The following is an 18,434-nucleotide window of genomic DNA, read 5'->3' as shown; positions in this document are numbered from 1 at the left end:
TAATTTCACAAACCGAACCGGTTTAAGTCCTTCCCATGAAAACCGGATAATGTAGAACATAAAAAAAAGCCCAAAGGGGCCTTTCACGGTTTCACCAAAATTTAAAACCATAGAAACCATGTCCGATCATGTTCTAGTCTGTTTTCATCAAATTTTTTAAGTTAATAGAACTCTACATTCCTCGTGGAATGTATCAATTGGATTACACGATTTGGTAATAACATACTTTCTAGTTTAATGGTTAATCTTTGAAACATTCTTGAGATGATAATAGTTTTTTTCTAGTAATTAAGTGCGGTTGTTAGGAGAGGAGTTCGGCTCTTTTAGGCCCCATATGATAATGTAAAAGCAACCTTATGAGCATTATTGAGTCAGGACAAGAGCATATGTTATATGGTAAACCCTAATTTGCATTCGACCACAATTTATATAAATACATAATATTTGAAGTTCAAAAAACGATATTTGTACAAACATGATCACACAAACGCATTCTCCTCCCCCACGACCCTTGTTGTTGTCTCTCACTTGGGTGTGAAAGCCTGTTGAAAGATACAAAAGCTAGTCAAAGACGAGTCAAAAGATTATCAAGAAAACCGAAATTGATATTCGGATCACACTTACAGCGAAGATTGTGGCGTGACCAGGATCAGCAAGGTGTGCAAAAAGGTTATCAATAGGACCGGTGCCAGTGTAGATGTGTTGGAACCAAGCACCCATCACTGCCAACATAGCCAACCTTCCGTTCTTGATCTCCTTGGTCCTCAACTCCTTGAGTTTAGCTGGACTACCGGATCCCCAACCCAACGGGTCGAACCATAACCCACCCGGGTAACCAACGTCTGTGCCCGTCAGTTTGTTGTTTGGGAAGACTGGGTCAGTGTTGACGCTACCGGGCTTGATGATGTCTGCCCATCTACGTCCTTCAGCCCATCCGATCAAGATTAGCTCAACGACGAAGAGTGTGGTTTTGTCGGTGAAATACTCTTGCTCTCCCGCCGTGTACCACGACGGAGTGTTGAGGATTCCGATCTTCGTCAGAAACTCAGGGATGAATATCCCGGCGGCTCCTAGCATAGCCCATCGGCAGTGGACTAGCTCTGCTTGTACGTTCCACTTTAGACTGTCCGGGTCCGATGCTGACATGTGTCCAATTTTGTCAGAAAATTATGAAAATAGTCTTTAACTTATTTGGTTTAAAAAACATAGTAAGGGAGAACAAAAAAAATAACTAAACTCACAAAGACCAAGAGGATCAAATCCGAAGTCACCGGGGAGGCTACCGTCGAGCCACTCTGGAGGAGTGCTTCCGGGGAACCAGATCGGTCTCTCTGGATCTGCTGCGACGGCGCGGACCGACGCATCAGGCCTAGACACAGCTGGAACTGTCAACTTCTTCAGCCTCAGTTTCTTCCCACCCAAGAAACTGCACATATATCATACAATATCATAAATCTAAGGATCATCATATATATGGATCACACTATTATCATATACAATAATAGCATAACTTTTTATCATATGGATCATCACTATTATTATTAACAAATCACACGTACGCACGTTCTTGGGAATTTGCTAGTTATACAAATTAATTACTAGAGATCAATGGATCACTATGCTCGCCTTGTAAACTAAACTAGTTTACGAGGATCTGAATCACATTCATCTATAGGCTATAGCAGATGATTGTAACTAATAAGAAGAGAGACAAAAAAGATGAGCTTACCTTGGAGAAGAAATGGCGGCGATGGCAGAAGAAGCACAAAGAGATGCCATTGTTCTCGACGTTGTTGACCTTCAAGACTCAAAGTGTGTTAGAAAGAAGAAACGAAGGAGTGATGTGTAATCTATAAAAGCCCTCTGATGACAGAATCAGATTCTGCTTATCTGATTATCTATATGGATAACGCAAAGTGTTTCCCCATTGGTCAATTCATCTACACGTGGCAATTTCTTCCCACCATATCTTGGATTCTCTATTTGAACATAAACTTCTATTCAACCGAGTTTAAATATATATATATATATATATATATATATTAGCTTGTATTTCAAGTGATCGGGCCGAGCAAGAATACCGAAAGCCCATATTTGCTTTGGGTTTTCTAACTTTAGAAGAAATCAATGGGCCGTCAAAAAAATAGATTTGGCTTCGACATTTGCGGGGACCTCATTTAATTTATGTACCTTCTCTACGAACTAACTAAATGCAATTTGTAGCATCGAAATTTGATAATAGAAACACATGGAGTGCTACCAAGCAAAATAATACATGAAGTGGTACCATCATGACGTGTAGGAGAATGACAAGACGAGATCTAAGACTGTACACTCACAAGCAAAATGATTATAAATATCTATGAACATCGTTGTTAATCGATCAACTATTATTGTAGCGATTGAGATTGTACGTTTTTTTCTATCTCAAAACCACCCCTGCTTTATACAAAACAAAACTCTTGACTTCACATCTATAAAATTTTATGATTAGCGAACACTAGTTGGCCATGTTTAAAAGAGAGTTCAAAGTAGAAATAGAAAACAGAAAGATAGATATAATAAGGAGCTAATTATATCCTTATCATCGCAATATGTTACAATCTTATATCTTAATAATATCAACAACACGAAAATCCTTAGCAGAGACTGAATACATGAACTCCAATAATTAAATATTTGGTCGTATTTTTAAGTAGAAAAGCAAAAAGAGTGTAATAAAAAAATTTGTGTTGTCGTCACTTTCATCATCTAAATTTTATTCAATTACAAATGAAGTCATGATTGAAACTCAGATTCCACCCAAAACGATCATCTTAGCATCTAAGATCAATATTGGATCAAATTGGGTTAATATATAGTAGGGTATATATACTTATATAGGTTATCAATCAAACAAGAAACAGTCAATCAAGTATATTCGTATCGTTTGCATCATGGGACCAGAGAAAGAGATGGTGCGAGTAATCAAAATTAAACAGTGACCTGACAAAGAGAAGTGTGGGAGAGGTATATAGGAGATGCATGAGATGAAAGGCATAGAAGCAATAGGGCCATGTGACTGTCTCGGCCTCATTATAACATTTCCAAATCAACACACCAATCTCCATACCTATTTCGCTCCTCTTATCGTTTTGGAGAGTGTTTTTCTTTCTTTTGGACCCAATGGTTATTGACAACTTTGCATGTCTTTTTTGTCGTATAATATACATACAAACATGTATGTTCGGTGACTAGTTGAGCGTCATGAATTTTCTAATTGAAGTTTGGTTTGAATTTCGTGATGACGTTGAATACAAAAACAGTATAATACTGTACATGTATTTATATACCTGTGTAATCATATATATGTCTTGTCAAAAATACTTTAAATGATTTTGATTATTACAACACAATTATGGGCTCAAACGTTAATATATACTTTATGAGTTTTTGATATTTTGTGTTTTTATGGAAGCCTTGTATAGACTACAGTACTGTTTCAGAAAAAAAGAAAAAAAAAAGTAGACTGCAGTATATAGAAAATTTATTAGCTGCGTTTTCTAACGTATACGTTTTCGGGATTCAGCGTGTGAATCTAAAACCCATAAGTTGACTAAAACATAAGCATTATTAATTTATCTAGGGTTATTTTTGTGTCATCGATCGAGTCTCCTACCAGCTATAGAATCAAATCTATTAATACTAAGTTTGAAAATAGCATCGTGTGTAAGTTTTCTAATGATGAATATATGTTCATATATAAACTATTAGTATTAGATGAGTAGGACAAGTTGATTTTAAAATACGATTTAAAGATAACATAACATATGTTCATTGGTAAAACGACATTTTTCCGATCATAGTTGAGCCATGAACCATTGCCGGTTGGTGGAAGGATCATTGCCACCGACGACTTGTCTCCTATATACATCCGGCCCACCACTCAGTTAAACAATGGACTTTTTCTTCTTTTATATACTACTATATAGTTATAAAAAACAAATATACATCATTTTCGAAATTGAGGGTGATGAGGGGTATAGATAAGGTTGATTGGTTCCTCTTTATTAATCATCTCTATTGCCCTCTTTTTAAAGCCTCCATGACCCACAACACACTCTTCTCTCGTTTCTCTTTGCTTTCTTCATTTTCTTTTTAACTTTTGCTTTTGTAATGTTTTACTCCAAACCTAATGCCTTTTTCTTTTTTATATCGATCTATATATATTCCAATTTAATCTTATACTGATCTTTAAACATATTATCATCATTTTCAAAACTATGAGTAATCCAAACCGTAGTGCTATCATTTGTCAAAAAAAAAAAAAAAACTGATTAATTCAGACCGTAGTGGTAGTAGTACTAATATATAACAAAGACAAAAGCAATGAACTATATATAAACTAGTAATAGTAATATTATAGTTGATCGATATAATTATTTGACATATGCACCTCAACTAATACCAACATTGAATCACAAAAACAAATGTCTGCACTCTGCACTAGTCAAGTAAAGTAAGCTATTTAGCTTAGCTGCTAGCCTGGTAAGCCTTAATTAGCAGATGTAATTACGTGTAATATAAAATCTGTAGTATATTCCTTTTTTTTTGTTTTCCTATAAACAATAACCAGAGGCTATGCATCAGACCTCTTTTTGGAAGTGCGATTCACGTAACGAAGAAGCTCAGCCGCTTGATTGAACTTTACTACTAGATTAGTTAACAATCTTGATCAAATTGTTTTTATAGAGTAAATGATAATTAGTGTTCCATTTTTTTTTGTGTGTTCTCTGATGAAAAAATGTCCTAATGTACCGAGAACGTAGCCTATTTTTTCTAGTGGCCTAGTGAAAATTTCACGTGTTAAATAAAATACAACGAATCCCAAAAAGAGGATATAAAATGGGAAAAATAGGACAAATTAATTAATTTCGCAATCCATATCAATAGGCATCGGCATAAAAACCGTACCCGAATATCCAATTCGGAATCCGACCCGAAAAACCGAGTTCGGGTTGGGTACGGATTTGCCTATAAAATTCTATTGGGTTCTATTTTCTAATACTTGTGGGTTCGGGTTAGGGTCGGGTAATACCCAGTACACATTTGGATACCCATTAAACCCGAACATATAAACATATTTATAATATTTATCATTAATATAATGCAATTACCCCAAAATTATGATTATAATTTTAAATATTTCATTTAGTTTTATACTTAAATATCAAAAATAATCAAAATATCTAAAATATTTTGTTATATAAGTCAAAATTTAACTAAATTTATTTAAATTTAATTATATTTTTTCGGGTACCCGGTAGTTCGGGTACTAATCGGGTTCTAAAATTTGTAACCCAAGCCGACCCGAACCCGATAATACTCAAACCGAACCGAACCATATATCTAAAAATACCCAATGGATTCTATTTTTCTAAACCCGTTTACCCGAACCCGAATGGATAATATCCGAACCCGAACGGGCTACCCGAATGCCCAGCCCTACACATCAACAATCTCCTATCAACCGTACGTACCACGTGTGCTGATCGTCGTGCAACTTGCAGATGCTTTTATTCCAAAGATATGTATGTATCCTGTAGAGACGCACGTAGCCAACTAAAAAAAAAACACAATAACAACAATCCCAACAATGTTTGGTGACAGAACCATATCTCACAGACCAATCTTATCACCTTTTCTTGCTTTCCCATTTTGTACTCACTGCAACGTTCAGATAACCAAACGTCACAGTCAGTTAACTTTATCAAAAATCAATCTTACACGACACGACGTCGTTAAGACGGATCTTGTACCAATCTTTCTTCATCTTCTTCCTCCTCCTTTGGCCTCTCTATAAATCAAACTTCTCAGTTTATTAAAAAAATCAACTTTATCAAAAAAAAAAAAAAAAAACCCAGAGCTCACTCACTCTTTAAAAAAAAAACCCTAGCTTTCTCCATGGGCTTTCCCGTAGGTTACACAGAAGTTTTCTTACCGAAGCTATTCGTACAAACGCTTTCGATTCTAGGTTTCATAAGAACCGTCGTCTTCTCTATCTTCCGTTTCTTGGGTCTCTCAGATTTTCTCGAGATGGACCAAACCTGGCCCGACTACACATCGTACCCGACCCGAATACCCGAAACCCGCTCACCCTTCTCCGCGCTTCTAATCAGAGAGATCTTACCGGTTATAAAATACGAAGAGATAAAAAACTCCGGCGAAGAATCACCGGAAAACTGCGCCGTGTGTTTGTACGAGTTCGAAGGAGAGCAAGAGATCCGGTGGCTGAGAAACTGCAGACATATATTTCACCGGAGCTGTCTTGACCGTTGGATGGATCATGATCAGAAGACGTGTCCGCTTTGTAGGACACCGTTTGTTCCAGATGAGATGCAAGAAGAGTTCAACCAACGGCTTTGGGCTGCTTCTGGTGTTCACAGTGACTTGTGTCCCGTCACCGAATTGTTATAGAAAAGCAACAAAGAAAGAAAGACAGAGAGAGAGACCACGCTTTCTCTCTTTTGCCGTCCCTTGTTGTTCTTTTTTCACCACTTCTTGTACTTTTGATTTTGCTTTTTCTTCACCCTCCTCCTCTTTTACTGACACTAATTAGATTTGCCACGCTTTTCTGTGTGTATACATATGAATGAGAGATGAGCAATTAACAATTTCGAGTACTTTATTTACTCTTTAATTTGATGAGCTGAAGAAAACAGTAAAAAAAAATAAAAAAAATAAATGCTAAATATATCCTAAAAACAAAAAACAATAGTACCATATTAAACTGAAAAGTATTAAAAAATTCAGGTCTTATATGGAAGATCTAGATAAAATAAAACCGATATTGTTTCATTTTTAATCCAAACCAAAGTTATGACCTTAAATTTTCCATTTAGAGTAGTTTTATGCTATTTTAATTAATTTCTGAGGGCATTTTTAAAAGGGCAACTATTTTTTGTGTTTTTAGAGTAAATATATTAGAAAAATAATATAAGATCAGTAGTTAAGATCTTTTGTTAAAAACTTAGTTATTAGGAGAATATGTTTAAGATCATAAGATTTAATAATATAATATTTTTAAACATATTACAATTATAAAAACTTATAAAAGAACATTTGATCATTGGTACTATGTTTCAAAATTGCAAAATAAATTTCAAAAGAACATACTTATATAAATTTCAAAATACAATACCAAATATGAACAGTGCTACTATGTTTGTGTGTGTCTAGATATAGGAACTTGTATAAGAGATTTGATCAATGGATGTTGCTGACGAATTTCTGGAATTGGTAAAAGAGAGTGGCCATGAAAATCTTCAAGATGTGGTTGCTGCAGCTAAAGCGATCAAAGGCCTCGCTGAGCTTGTGAAGGGAAATATTGAATTCGGTAAAGAAACAAGCCTCAACCTTTCTTCTATGTTTTTGTACTCCACAGTAAGTTTGTGTATAGTTTAATGGTAAGGGTTCTCTTGGCTGCAGCCGAATCTTTATTTCGAGGACTTGAGAAACATGAAAGCTGCAAAGGTGCACACTACTATTTTTTCTGTTAATATGGAGCTAGCCCTGTAGTGTATATGGTGAAATCTGATTTCTGAGACTTCTTTCGTAACAACATAAAAATAGGTAACTTCTTTCATAACAACATAAAAATAGGTAACATAAAAATCTTTTAAAAGATCAGTTGGAAGTTAGCCGGACCATGAAAAACAACTACAAGAACAGAGATACGAAGAGTTTGAACACAAGAAAGGAGAGGAAGAATGGGTATAATAAGTTTGCTTACATGCATATACCATACACATGTAAGGGTCTTCGGATTTGTCAGCCATGTCAAGCAGATGCGAGTATTCCATCAACTGTTAGATACAAGAAANTGGTAAAGAAACAAGCCTCAACCTTTCTTCTATGTTTTTGTATTCCACAGTAAGTTTGTGTATAGTTTAATGGTAAGGGTTCTCTTGGCTGCAGCCGAATCTTTATTTCGAGGACTTGAGAAACATGAAAGCTGCAAAGGTGCACACTACTATTTTTTCTGTTAATATGGAGCTAGCCCTGTAGTGTATATGGTGAAATCTGATTTCTGAGACTTCTTTCGTAACAACATAAAAATAGGTAACTTCTTTCATAACAACATAAAAATAGGTAACATAAAAATCTGTTAAAAGATCAGTTGGAAGTTAGCCGGACCATGAAAAACAACTACAAGAACAGAGATACGAAGAGTTTGAACACAAGAAAGGAGAGGAAGAATGGGTATAATAAGCTTGCTTACATGCATATACCATACACATGTAAGGGTCTTCGGATTTGTCAGCCATGTCAAGCAGATGCGAGTATTCCATCAACTGTTAGATACAAGAAAAACATAATCAATAGAAACCAAAAGATAAAGAGGTTCTTTCATTATAATCAAAATCTAAGAACACAAACCTCAGCCATCTTCTGAAGCATTGTCATGGGTTCAAAAATGATGACAGGAAGAGTCACCATAGATGTAACATCAGAACCTATGTACTTCTGCATCATCTTCCAATATCCATATCACGTTCCTGAGCAATCCAAGAATCAGTTTTTTTCTTTTTCTAACTCTTTAGTAAAACATAACTCTTGCTTCCACCTTCCTCTTGCTGCTTCCTCCTCTGCATCCGCAGTACTTCCCTCTGGATTAATTACTTCAAGCCCTTCATATCCCATCAAACTAAACAAAAAGCAAACATAGTTGATTTCTTCATAACCACACACACAGACACACACAAAATTCCCCAATTATAGCTCAACAATTAAATGATTATAACATCCCAATACCAAAACGACACAATAGTTTCCAACATAATAAGTATGTGAATCCAGCCCATCTGAAGAAATGAGGATCCGAAAACGAGAAATTGTATTTGAGGATTTGAATTCGTTACCCGTTAACTGATTTGGACATGACCGATCCAAAACTGGTGATGGATGAAGTAATAGAGGCGAAGAAACCGCCGCCGTTTTTTGAATCGTTAGAAGCCATAACCACCGCTGATTAGATCGATCAGCGATGGAGAAGACGAAGACGCCGAGGAGACAGAGGAGACGAGGAAATGAAAATGAAACGATCTCTTGGTTGCAAAAAATTTGTTTCCAATCATACTACGCCACGTCACAATAGAACAACCCAAAAAACAGTTCTACAATAAGATCAATTAAACTGATTTAAGCCCACTTTTTTATTTTTTCCAATTTAAATAAGCCTAAGAACATACTAAGTGTTACACCAATAAAGATAGCGTGAGGGTTAGTTTTAACCGGGAGTAGTTAAGATCTTGTATTCTTGTCAGTACTTGTCTCTCTGACCAATACCAGTGACCTGTGACCACATCTGTAACAAAATAATTATTGTATTAAAGATTTTAAAATTCAGACTATCAGTTTTTTTTTTGTATCACTAGTTTTAACCAAAAGGATCTAAATTCAATGGATCATGGTAATGCGTAAAGGCAGAATCTGGTAACATGCTTTGGTCTGCAGATCGATCAGTCAATTCAAACGTAGCATTTTATTTCAATAATAATATATATAGGTACCAAACATCGAAGAATCTTGAGAAACGAACATTTTTTTATTTACTTTTATCCGTTTGTGAGTCTAATTATGTATGGCGTTCTTGGCTTAAACTGATTCCTAGTACAGAACCGTACTGAAAATCCAAGAATTGTTGTATGTTTTTATGTAGCATTTTACTAAACATGAGATTGTATTATTGTAATTTGGTATGGAGAGATGACATGCTTTCAATGTAGAGAAAGATTATTGAAGTGGGTAGGTTAAAAATGGGGCTAGTGGCATTTACTATTTGGGTAATGATTGAGTAGATGACCAATAAAAATCACCAGCATCTATAATCATCTCCTGCTCTAGATTTTATGTACTAGAGAATCTTTTTTTATATATATAATAGACTATAGGGGCAATCTAGTCTAGTAGTCCACATTCACACGTACACATAACACCAATAGTATAAAAATATGTTAAAGCCACTAGCTTTTGTATACGTGTCTGTGTAATGGCGCAATGTTCTTGAAGTATCTATCTAAAAGGTATCCAAAACACCCAAAATAAAATATGTTAAAGCAATGTTCTCGGAGGTTCTGGTGCTGCTAACTACAAAACACTTGTGCTCCAAGAACATTGCTTGCAGTTCACAGTTAGAAACAGAGAGCTATGCAGTGGTTGGCTCCACCTCAAAGTCACATCATGAAATGCAAAACTGTTTGGCATCTGAATCGCAACACCGCACAAATCTGAACTTGGGTGGATATTTTGCTAGATTATTGATGGGATGTCATTTGCAAATCTATGTTGTGTATTCTTTCTTCTCTTGAAGTAGGAGCGCATAAACTTGCTTTTGTAATGTCAATCTTTTAGATGGAATTGCATTTTTTTTTCGTAGTTTACTGTTATTCTTCTCAATTAGAACGATAGGATAAATTAAATCACCTATTTTAATAGACATGCGAAAAATGAATCTTCCCTCTTTTGACTCTAGCTTGAAACATGCTTCTATATGTATGCTGATGCATATATAGCGTCTCAGGGATCACCATCCTTCATTTCACTGAACTGCAAAAAATTCAAAGTAAAGAAAAGTTAGATGAATCAAGATTTCATGTCTCCAATAACAATCAAGACTGAAGAGTGAGTGAAAAAGAGAAGGTTACTTGTATATGAAGGCAGCTATTCCCAAGAGTATGCATAAGAGGATGATGTCTATGCAGAAGTTGCGGCTCGATCTCAACTATAATTGAATAGAAAACAATGAGCTTAATTATAGTAGAACGAGGTTGTGATCTTAAGAGGAATGCGTGTGTTATATCACTACCTTTGTTACAGTATCCTTGATCCTCACATTGGTGCTTTTCAAGTCAGTAGCTGCCTTGTCAGTCTAAATGACATAACACCAGATCAATAAAGAGGTAAGCATGATCTCGCTAAAGAAAAAGGAGGACAAGTGTTAGTTAATTAACCTTTGTATCTATTTCAGCCATGAGTGGTTCTTGTCTATCAAGTTCCTGTAATGCTTGGCAGCAGTAAGAGAATCACTACGACATGGGAACCAGAACATTAACTACACAACAAGATATCGTTATATAGGTGAACCTCATTGATGTCTTGAGCCATATTCTTGAGTGTATCCAATCCTTCAGCTATATAATCCAATCCTTGATCCTGTAGTTAGACTATTGCTTGCCTTCAGAAATCGGTCAATAGGCCAAATGGTAAAAAGAGTCAAAAACACAACACTTGCCTGTTTTATTCTTCTCATCTCGTATTCTTGTTTAAACTGATCAGACTCTTCGGTTGGCACGAAATATTCACTACCAATTCTGTGATCTGATACAAGCGACCAAGTCTTCATTAGTCAACATACTAATCTTATAACGCAGAGGTCACTAATAACGTAGAGAAAACAAGATATAAATACCCGAGACATTAGTATCGAATCTGATGTTCGAATATGATGTTGAACCTGGCCAACCACCTACAACAGGAGCAGAGGTATCTGGTATGGCCTCAATCTTATCTCTCAATGACAAAACCAAATCATTTCTAACATCAAGCTCTTCCTTTGAAATCCCTTTGACCTAAAATAAGTCATCAGATGTTATAAAACTTCTCACCAATGCAAGGCTCAAATCATCAGATTGAACAACAAAAAAAAAACAGAGAAGACCTTTTTGAGAGCAAGCCACTGAAGTTTTGGAACTCCTTCAAGCAATCGAGCTTTCGTTCTTCGTATCTCCGCGTTCATCGCTACAGCTTTCGCTTTATTCGTTTCAGACGACAAATCCTCTGTTTTCTATATTACGTTTCCTCACACAATTTTAACGATACAAAACCAAAAACACAAAAACAGAAACGCAACGCGATCTAGTGAATGATCTAAACGAACCTGAAGAACAGTTTCGAGTGCAGATTCGAAGGTGGAGTAAAGGCGAGAGAAAGCATCGTCACCAGAGACGTTAGCTTCTCTCTGTTTATCAATGTCATACTTGTCGTACTTCTTACAGATGGAATCAACCCTAGTGATCAAATCAACCACGCCCATCTTCGCCGGAGGTTTTTTTTTGTTGTTGGTTAAGGTTTCTTCTGAAAGTTGTTGTTTTGCAAAATATGTGATCAGAGCAGTTACAACATGGATACGTGGTGGCTTCTACAAAATTGCAAGATTGTTTTCTGGCCGTTGGATCTGTTGCCACGAAGCTGTATATTGTGATTCGCTTCTATAAAACTGGAAGATATATTTTCTTTAATTATTATTATTAAGTCAAAAAGCATGTAGATTCTCTAGTATTACTTACTTCTATTGGTCAAAATACTCTCAGTCGTTGTTAGTATTTATGACAGGTTTATCTGATGATAGTCAATGCGTATAAGTTTTAAAACGTTTTATTTGATTTCATTACCAACATGTTTTTTTTTTTTTTTTTTGTAACATCTACCAACATGTTGTTTATTTTCTTTCTTTTGTATCATAAGGAGTAATAGTTGTCAAAAAAAAAAAAAAAAGGAGTAATACTTAACTACTTCTAAATTAAAGAATTTTTCTATTGGATATATCATCAACTAAAAATATTTACAATTTAACAGCAAAAATCTCAAGTCCCAAACAAACCAGATTTTACGAAGACAAAATCCTTATTTGAACCGCATAACCATAAAATGCTGATTTAGCTAGACAGTATATTTTTGCATAAAGATTTCCAAATTTTTATTATCCTTTAGAACCCGTAACTAGACAACTGTAATATCAATGTAGTAAGTAGTAAGTAGTAAGTAGTAAGTAGTAAGTAGTAGAGGCGGTTGTTTCAATATTACCGTTAGTAAATTTCCATTATTTTAGACTACTAGTAGCTTAACATGAAAGTCAAGTTAATTTCCATTATTAGTAGTAGAAAACAGGCTGTAACGGCTATATTGTCTTTTAGCTAAAATGTATATATATATATATATATATATATATATTCATTCGGCAACACAAACCGAACATCGAGAGAGATTATATTTATGCTTCGTCGTCTTTTTTCTCTGTGATTCTCTCATCGACGACGGTGGCACAGAAGAATCGATCCTCTTTCCTCTTCATGGATCGGTCGGTGTGGTTTTTCTTTACTCTACCCTAAAGGTTGGTTATCTCAAATTCTCGCTTGGTGGTCGAGTCCTAGGGTTCAACTGCATGATGATCGATTCTCTCTGTGGATTGTTTAAATTTGTGTCTTGTTTTGTTTGATTGATTGCTGGTAATTTTCAATTCGTACTCCCGATTTTTCAGTTGCTTTGATCCGTCAATCGTAACGGTGATGTGTTTTGATTTTGAATTTAAATCGTAACAGTGATTTACGTAAGAAGGATTCGTTGAGAAGGCGTTTTGAGTAATGGATTCTGCAAATAAGTTTAGGGTTTTAGGTCCCGAGATATATAATGGGCTAATAATGGCTCTGATGATGATGAGCTCGCTCGCTCGACGTGGAAACTGATCAAACAGAGGAATTAAACAGAGCACATCGATGATGGATGGTTCTACACTTCTACGTGCCAGAGACGAATTGAAATTTAAAGAAAAAAAAAGGTATATATCCATCAATTTTATTATTCTCTTTGAAATTATAGAATCTTATCTTGCTTGCATCTTTGAAAAAAAAAAAAAAATTATTGCTTGCGTTTGCTGTTATCACATCTGTATCAGGTCGTGTTTCCCACTCCAAAGTTGAAGCCGCCTTTATTCTTAAAACTTAAAAGCAACAGCTACGGTGAGAGTTTTGTTGGGAAATTTTCACATCTTAGTAATTTTTATGTGTGTTTTATGATTAATCTATAATCTCAGTTTTTGGTAGCATCATTATGAATCATAATTTATGATTATATTTGGTTTCTTTTTTACAGCAAAAAAAAGCCTGAATGAATAAAATCAAGTTCACTACTCTAACTGCGCCAAGAATCCATACATCCTCGTCCACATGCGTCATCTTCAATAGCGCTTACCACCCAAGAAGAACGTGAGGTCAATTTCTATTTTTTTTTAATCTTTATTAGTTTCAATTAAAGATATTTGTTTCTTTTTTTTGCTTTTTTATATTAAGTTTACAAATCGATGCGAAAACTAATCCCGAACACTAATTCAATTAGTTTCTGCATTGTGATGTAGATTTAACACTAAGGTTTAAATTTTGATTTTTTATAAGAGTTTCTTAAAACTTTTGTTTTTGTTTTTTTCTTAATACTAAATTTACTTTAAAATTGTTGTGTTTTTTTTTGTTTTTGGTTTTTCTTTATACTAAGTTTACAAATCGATGTGAAAGTTAAACGGACTTTGGATCAAGTCATTTGGATGATCGTTAGATAGATTTCACAAGTTCAATTTGTTTTTGCATCTTGATATAAAGTTTAGTATTAAGGTTTGTTTTTAAATAAATTTTTGATTTTTGATTTTTTAATAAAAGGTTTCATAAAATATATATTTTTGTTTTTGTTTTTTTAATACTCAATTTACAAATCGATGTGATAGCTAAACGGGACTTTGAGACTTTGGATCCAGTCATTTCGTTGATCATTAGATAGATAGACAATTACACTTAGTTTTTGAATTGTTACGTAAATTTACATTAAAATTTTACGTTATTAAAGTTTTTTTTCAAAATTTTGGATGTTTTTTTTTTTTTGAACAAAGTCAAAATTTTGGATGTTAAATATACAAAATAATGTGAAAACTAATAGGATTTTAGATTGTGTCATATGATTTAATCATTAATCATAAGAAATTCTATAAATTCAATTTGTATTTGGGTTGTTATGTAGATTCAGGATTAAGTTTCCAATAACGTTTTCAATTTAGTTTTATTTTTTTACTGGTTTTAAAATATTTTCAATTAACAGCAAAAATCTCAAATGTGACAAAAATCTTATTCGAACCACAAAACGCTGAATATCACTCTATTTATTTTTTCCAATATCCCCCATATATATAAAACAAACATACAACTCTTAGACCATCTCCATCCCTCGAGATGCTCTTACACCTTTCGTTTTTTTTTTAGTACAGTTCTTCATCAATCGACAGAAACTGGCTTCATCTCTTCTGCTTCTTTCCTCAGCTCATCAAACAGAACGGACGACAGATATCTCTCTCCAAAGCTCGCATGAATCGTCTATTATACATTACACACAAAAACAGTTTCCGATCAAATCAAAACACACATATCAAAAACAGAGAGCCAAAGAAAAAAAACACTTTTCCCTCTCTTACCACAATGAGTTTGCCTTTGTTCTCTGGCATTTTCGCTAGTCTAAGAGCTGCCACGGTGTTAGCTCCGGACGATATCCCAACCTACAAGTTAGTTTCCATACTTAGTGCCAGAAAACAAACGAGCCAAATTATCTCTGTTAAATCATTAAAACACTTACCATGAGACCTTCTTTCAATGCCAATTCTCTAGCCATCTTTATAGCATCCTCACTACTCACCTGTTTTTCACACACAAATTCTCTCAAACATTAGCTTTTTAGAAGTTGATTGAGAGTAAGATAAAATGGAAGCTTTTAAGCCTTTTTTACTTCATACCTCAAGAACACTCTCCATAACATCCATATCCAAGATATCTGGTTTAAATCCAACCCCATTGCCTGTGATAGCATGTGGACCTAAACACAAAGTTTAAAACTCTAACATCAGCGACAGAAACAACTCAAATATGGACCACAAGTGAAAGTGTTAAAAAGTTCAAAATTATTTCACCTGGCTTGCCACCGTTGAGTATATTGCTTTCAGCAGGTTCCACTCCATATATCTACCAATTTGCAAAACAATTCACGTTCAAATAGCAATATCTTTTTTGATATCCACAAGATAAGATACCTTCAGAATTTAAAACAAAATCACCTTGACGTTGGGGTTTTTAGATTTAAGGTATTGCCCAACTCCAGAGACTGTGCCTCCACTCCCAATTCCCATCACAAAGATATCGACATTTCCAAGTGTGTCTTCCCAAATCTCAGGACCAGTTGTATCATAATGAATCTACATCAAAATATTCCAAGCATCATCATCTCTAGATTCAATCTTATGTCAAAACATAACAACTTCAAGGCTAAATGGAAAAAGATATGTCATTCTAACTCTCTTAAGTAGTACCTGAGTGTTAGCTGGATTAGCAAACTGTTGACACATAAAAGCATCAGGAGTAGAGTCAAGGAGGTCATAAGCTTTCTTAACGGTTCCACCCATTCCTTTAGTTGGATCAGTAAGAACAAGCTCTGCACCAAAGGATCTCATAGTCACTCTCCTCTCCAAGCTGGTGTAAGAAGGCATCGTCATTACAATCTTGTACCCTTTCAGAGCCGCCATGAAAGCCAAACTTATTCCCATGTTTCCTGAAGTGGGCTCTATCAATGTTGTCTGAAAAAATTAAGCATCAGTTCAGCTGTGGTAAGAAACTCTTTGACTAATCTACTTTTGATATGGGAAATATATATATATAAAAAAGGCTAATAATTACTTTTCCAGGGATGATTAGTTTTTTCTTCTCTGCATCTGCAATCATAGCTATAGNAATATTCCAAGCATCATCATCTCTAGATTCAATCTTATGTCAAAACATAACAACTTCAAGGCTAAATGGAAAAAGATATGTCATTCTAACTCTCTTAAGTAGTACCTGAGTGTTAGCTGGATTAGCAAACTGTTGACACATAAAAGCATCAGGAGTAGAGTCAAGGAGGTCATAAGCTTTCTTAACGGTTCCACCCATTCCTTTAGTTGGATCAGTAAGAACAAGCTCTGCACCAAAGGATCTCATAGTCACTCTCCTCTCCAAGCTGGTGTAAGAAGGCATCGTCATTACAATCTTGTACCCTTTCAGAGCCGCCATGAAAGCCAAACTTATTCCCATGTTTCCTGAAGTGGGCTCTATCAATGTTGTCTGAAAAAATTAAGCATCAGTTCAGCTGTGGTAAGAAACTCTTTGACTAATCTACTTTTGATATGGGAAATATATATATATAAAAAAGGCTAATAATTACTTTTCCAGGGATGATTAGTTTTTTCTTCTCTGCATCTGCAATCATAGCTATAGCTGGTCTAAAAAGACAACAAAAACAAAACCGAACAAAAGATCAATACTTTTTTTATACTTATGGTTTCTAGTAATCAAAGATTTATATAGATTATAACAAGAACCTGTCCTTGATGCTACAAGTTGGCTGGAAGTGTTCCTGCTTGGCTGCAATGTAAGCTTCACAACCTTCAGTGACTCTGTTGAGAAACACAAGAGGTGTTCGTCCAATGAGCTACAACAACGTTAAACATCCAGACGAACTTGAGTCAATCGACATCGGAAGAAAGACAATAAACTTTTACTTAAAAACCAGATCCAATTTTCAAAGATACTCAAGAAAAGAGAAAAAAAAAAAAAACGGTTATTATTATTTTTGGCTTTACCAGAGAGGCGTCTCGTTTAGCGTTAGTAGATGGGAAGTCTTTGGGAAGATCTCGGAGTCTCTGAGCAAAAGATGGAGATCCAACGGTGGAGAAGAGTTTCCTCATGGTGTTGCTGATACAGGGGATCGTCTCTCTCTTCAGTAACCTCTTTGAAACAGAGGCCATTGTTTGACTAAACGGAGTTAACAAAGTTTGAAGAGACGAAAGAGAGAAAACAAAGTTTAAAAGCTCTGTGTAGTACTAGTGATAGGTTGAGAAGAAACGGAGGAGAAGGCAATCATATATAAAATGGTTGAGAGTAAGAAGACAAATCCATTGTATCCACTTCCATTTATTAGTGGTAAAGTATATAATATTGAAATAAATACAAGTTGATTCTTGGAAATATATGTGTAATTAGGCAAATTGTGAATTGGGGTACGTGAAGGGCTCTTGTCAGAGTTCAACTGATGATACTCGTCTTTCATTCAGTGAGTGGAATGATCAAAACTTTACAGTCAACTTCATACACCTGCCTGCTTCTTGCAATTTCTTTGTTATTACAGTCTTAATTAACCATCGGTCGGGGAATCTTTTATGCTTTGTTGAAAAGTAGAAGTATGTGACAAATGGGATCATTTGTTTATTCCTGGTGAATTTTTGGTGGCTATGTCTCAATTCGATTAGGAGGATTTAGCCATTCTAGACGAAGTTGGTGACACTGACACGTTTAGAATACAATGCTGAACCGGATATATTTGCAAACCGAACCGGCTTACCGAAGAATTGATTAACCGGTGATTAACGCAAAATTAGGATTGGGTTTATTATGTAGGCTTTTGTACACCATTTGCGTTGAACTTTTGGGAATTTTTATTCCTTTGTTTACAAAGATTGCATTAAGAGGGCACATTACAGTACAGATACAAACATTTCACACATGTAGATCAACAATAGAAGCATCTAAGGAGGACAAGACCAGAAACCAAAGGACTTG

At 35.1% G+C, this 18,434-nt stretch overlaps 4 protein-coding genes and 2 long non-coding RNA genes across 7 annotated transcripts; 2 read left to right on the top strand and 4 right to left on the bottom strand.

The window, feature by feature from the left end:
- Positions 336-1,936, bottom strand: LOC104749189 (photosystem I chlorophyll a/b-binding protein 2, chloroplastic). Its single transcript, XM_010470780.2, has 4 exons — positions 1,730-1,936; positions 1,242-1,426; positions 625-1,139; positions 336-542 (listed from the first exon to the last, which is right to left on the bottom strand). Exons 1-4 carry the CDS (start codon positions 1,777-1,779, stop codon positions 525-527), a joined length of 768 nt encoding a protein of 255 aa, XP_010469082.1. The 5' UTR covers positions 1,780-1,936; the 3' UTR covers positions 336-524.
- Positions 5,692-6,667, top strand: LOC104749188 (E3 ubiquitin-protein ligase RHA1B-like). The gene has a single exon (XM_010470779.2). It carries the CDS (start codon positions 5,944-5,946, stop codon positions 6,454-6,456), a length of 513 nt encoding a protein of 170 aa, XP_010469081.1. The 5' UTR covers positions 5,692-5,943; the 3' UTR covers positions 6,457-6,667.
- LOC109129626 lies at positions 8,295-8,976 on the bottom strand. The gene is made up of 3 exons (XR_002035912.1): positions 8,901-8,976; positions 8,419-8,686; positions 8,295-8,333 (listed from the first exon to the last, which is right to left on the bottom strand). It is a non-coding gene; the product is annotated as an uncharacterized LOC109129626 (long non-coding RNA).
- Positions 10,682-12,167, bottom strand: LOC104749187 (syntaxin-73-like). The gene is made up of 8 exons (XM_019238011.1): positions 11,918-12,167; positions 11,699-11,824; positions 11,450-11,609; positions 11,273-11,358; positions 11,125-11,193; positions 10,992-11,036; positions 10,847-10,909; positions 10,682-10,762 (listed from the first exon to the last, which is right to left on the bottom strand). The coding sequence occupies exons 1-8, from the start codon at positions 12,071-12,073 to the stop codon at positions 10,682-10,684; spliced, it is 786 nt and encodes a 261-aa protein (XP_019093556.1). The 5' UTR covers positions 12,074-12,167.
- On the top strand, positions 13,014-14,210 carry LOC104749185. The gene is made up of 4 exons (XR_761340.2): positions 13,014-13,150; positions 13,359-13,594; positions 13,712-13,775; positions 13,909-14,210. It is a non-coding gene; the product is annotated as an uncharacterized LOC104749185 (long non-coding RNA).
- Positions 14,903-17,753, bottom strand: LOC104749184 (bifunctional L-3-cyanoalanine synthase/cysteine synthase C1, mitochondrial). Of its 2 annotated transcripts, XM_010470777.2 has the most exons (10): positions 17,459-17,753; positions 17,198-17,307; positions 17,041-17,098; positions 16,677-16,940; positions 15,902-16,039; positions 15,758-15,809; positions 15,584-15,663; positions 15,427-15,486; positions 15,269-15,349; positions 14,903-15,170 (listed from the first exon to the last, which is right to left on the bottom strand). In XM_010470777.2, the coding sequence occupies exons 1-10, from the start codon at positions 17,621-17,623 to the stop codon at positions 15,072-15,074; spliced, it is 1,107 nt and encodes a 368-aa protein (XP_010469079.1). In that variant the 5' UTR covers positions 17,624-17,753; the 3' UTR covers positions 14,903-15,071. The 2 variants fall into 2 exon arrangements, with proteins under 2 accessions (XP_010469079.1, XP_010469078.1); XM_010470776.2 differs by lacking the exons at positions 16,677-16,940; positions 17,041-17,098; positions 17,198-17,307; positions 17,459-17,753 and adding exons at positions 16,154-16,417; positions 16,518-16,564.

This window comes from Camelina sativa, chromosome 16 (assembly GCF_000633955.1).
Source record: "Camelina sativa cultivar DH55 chromosome 16, Cs, whole genome shotgun sequence".
Classification (NCBI taxonomy): Eukaryota; Viridiplantae; Streptophyta; class Magnoliopsida; order Brassicales; family Brassicaceae; genus Camelina; species Camelina sativa.
Note: the sequence above shows the minus strand (reverse complement) of the source record. Positions and strands in the feature narration are given on the sequence as shown.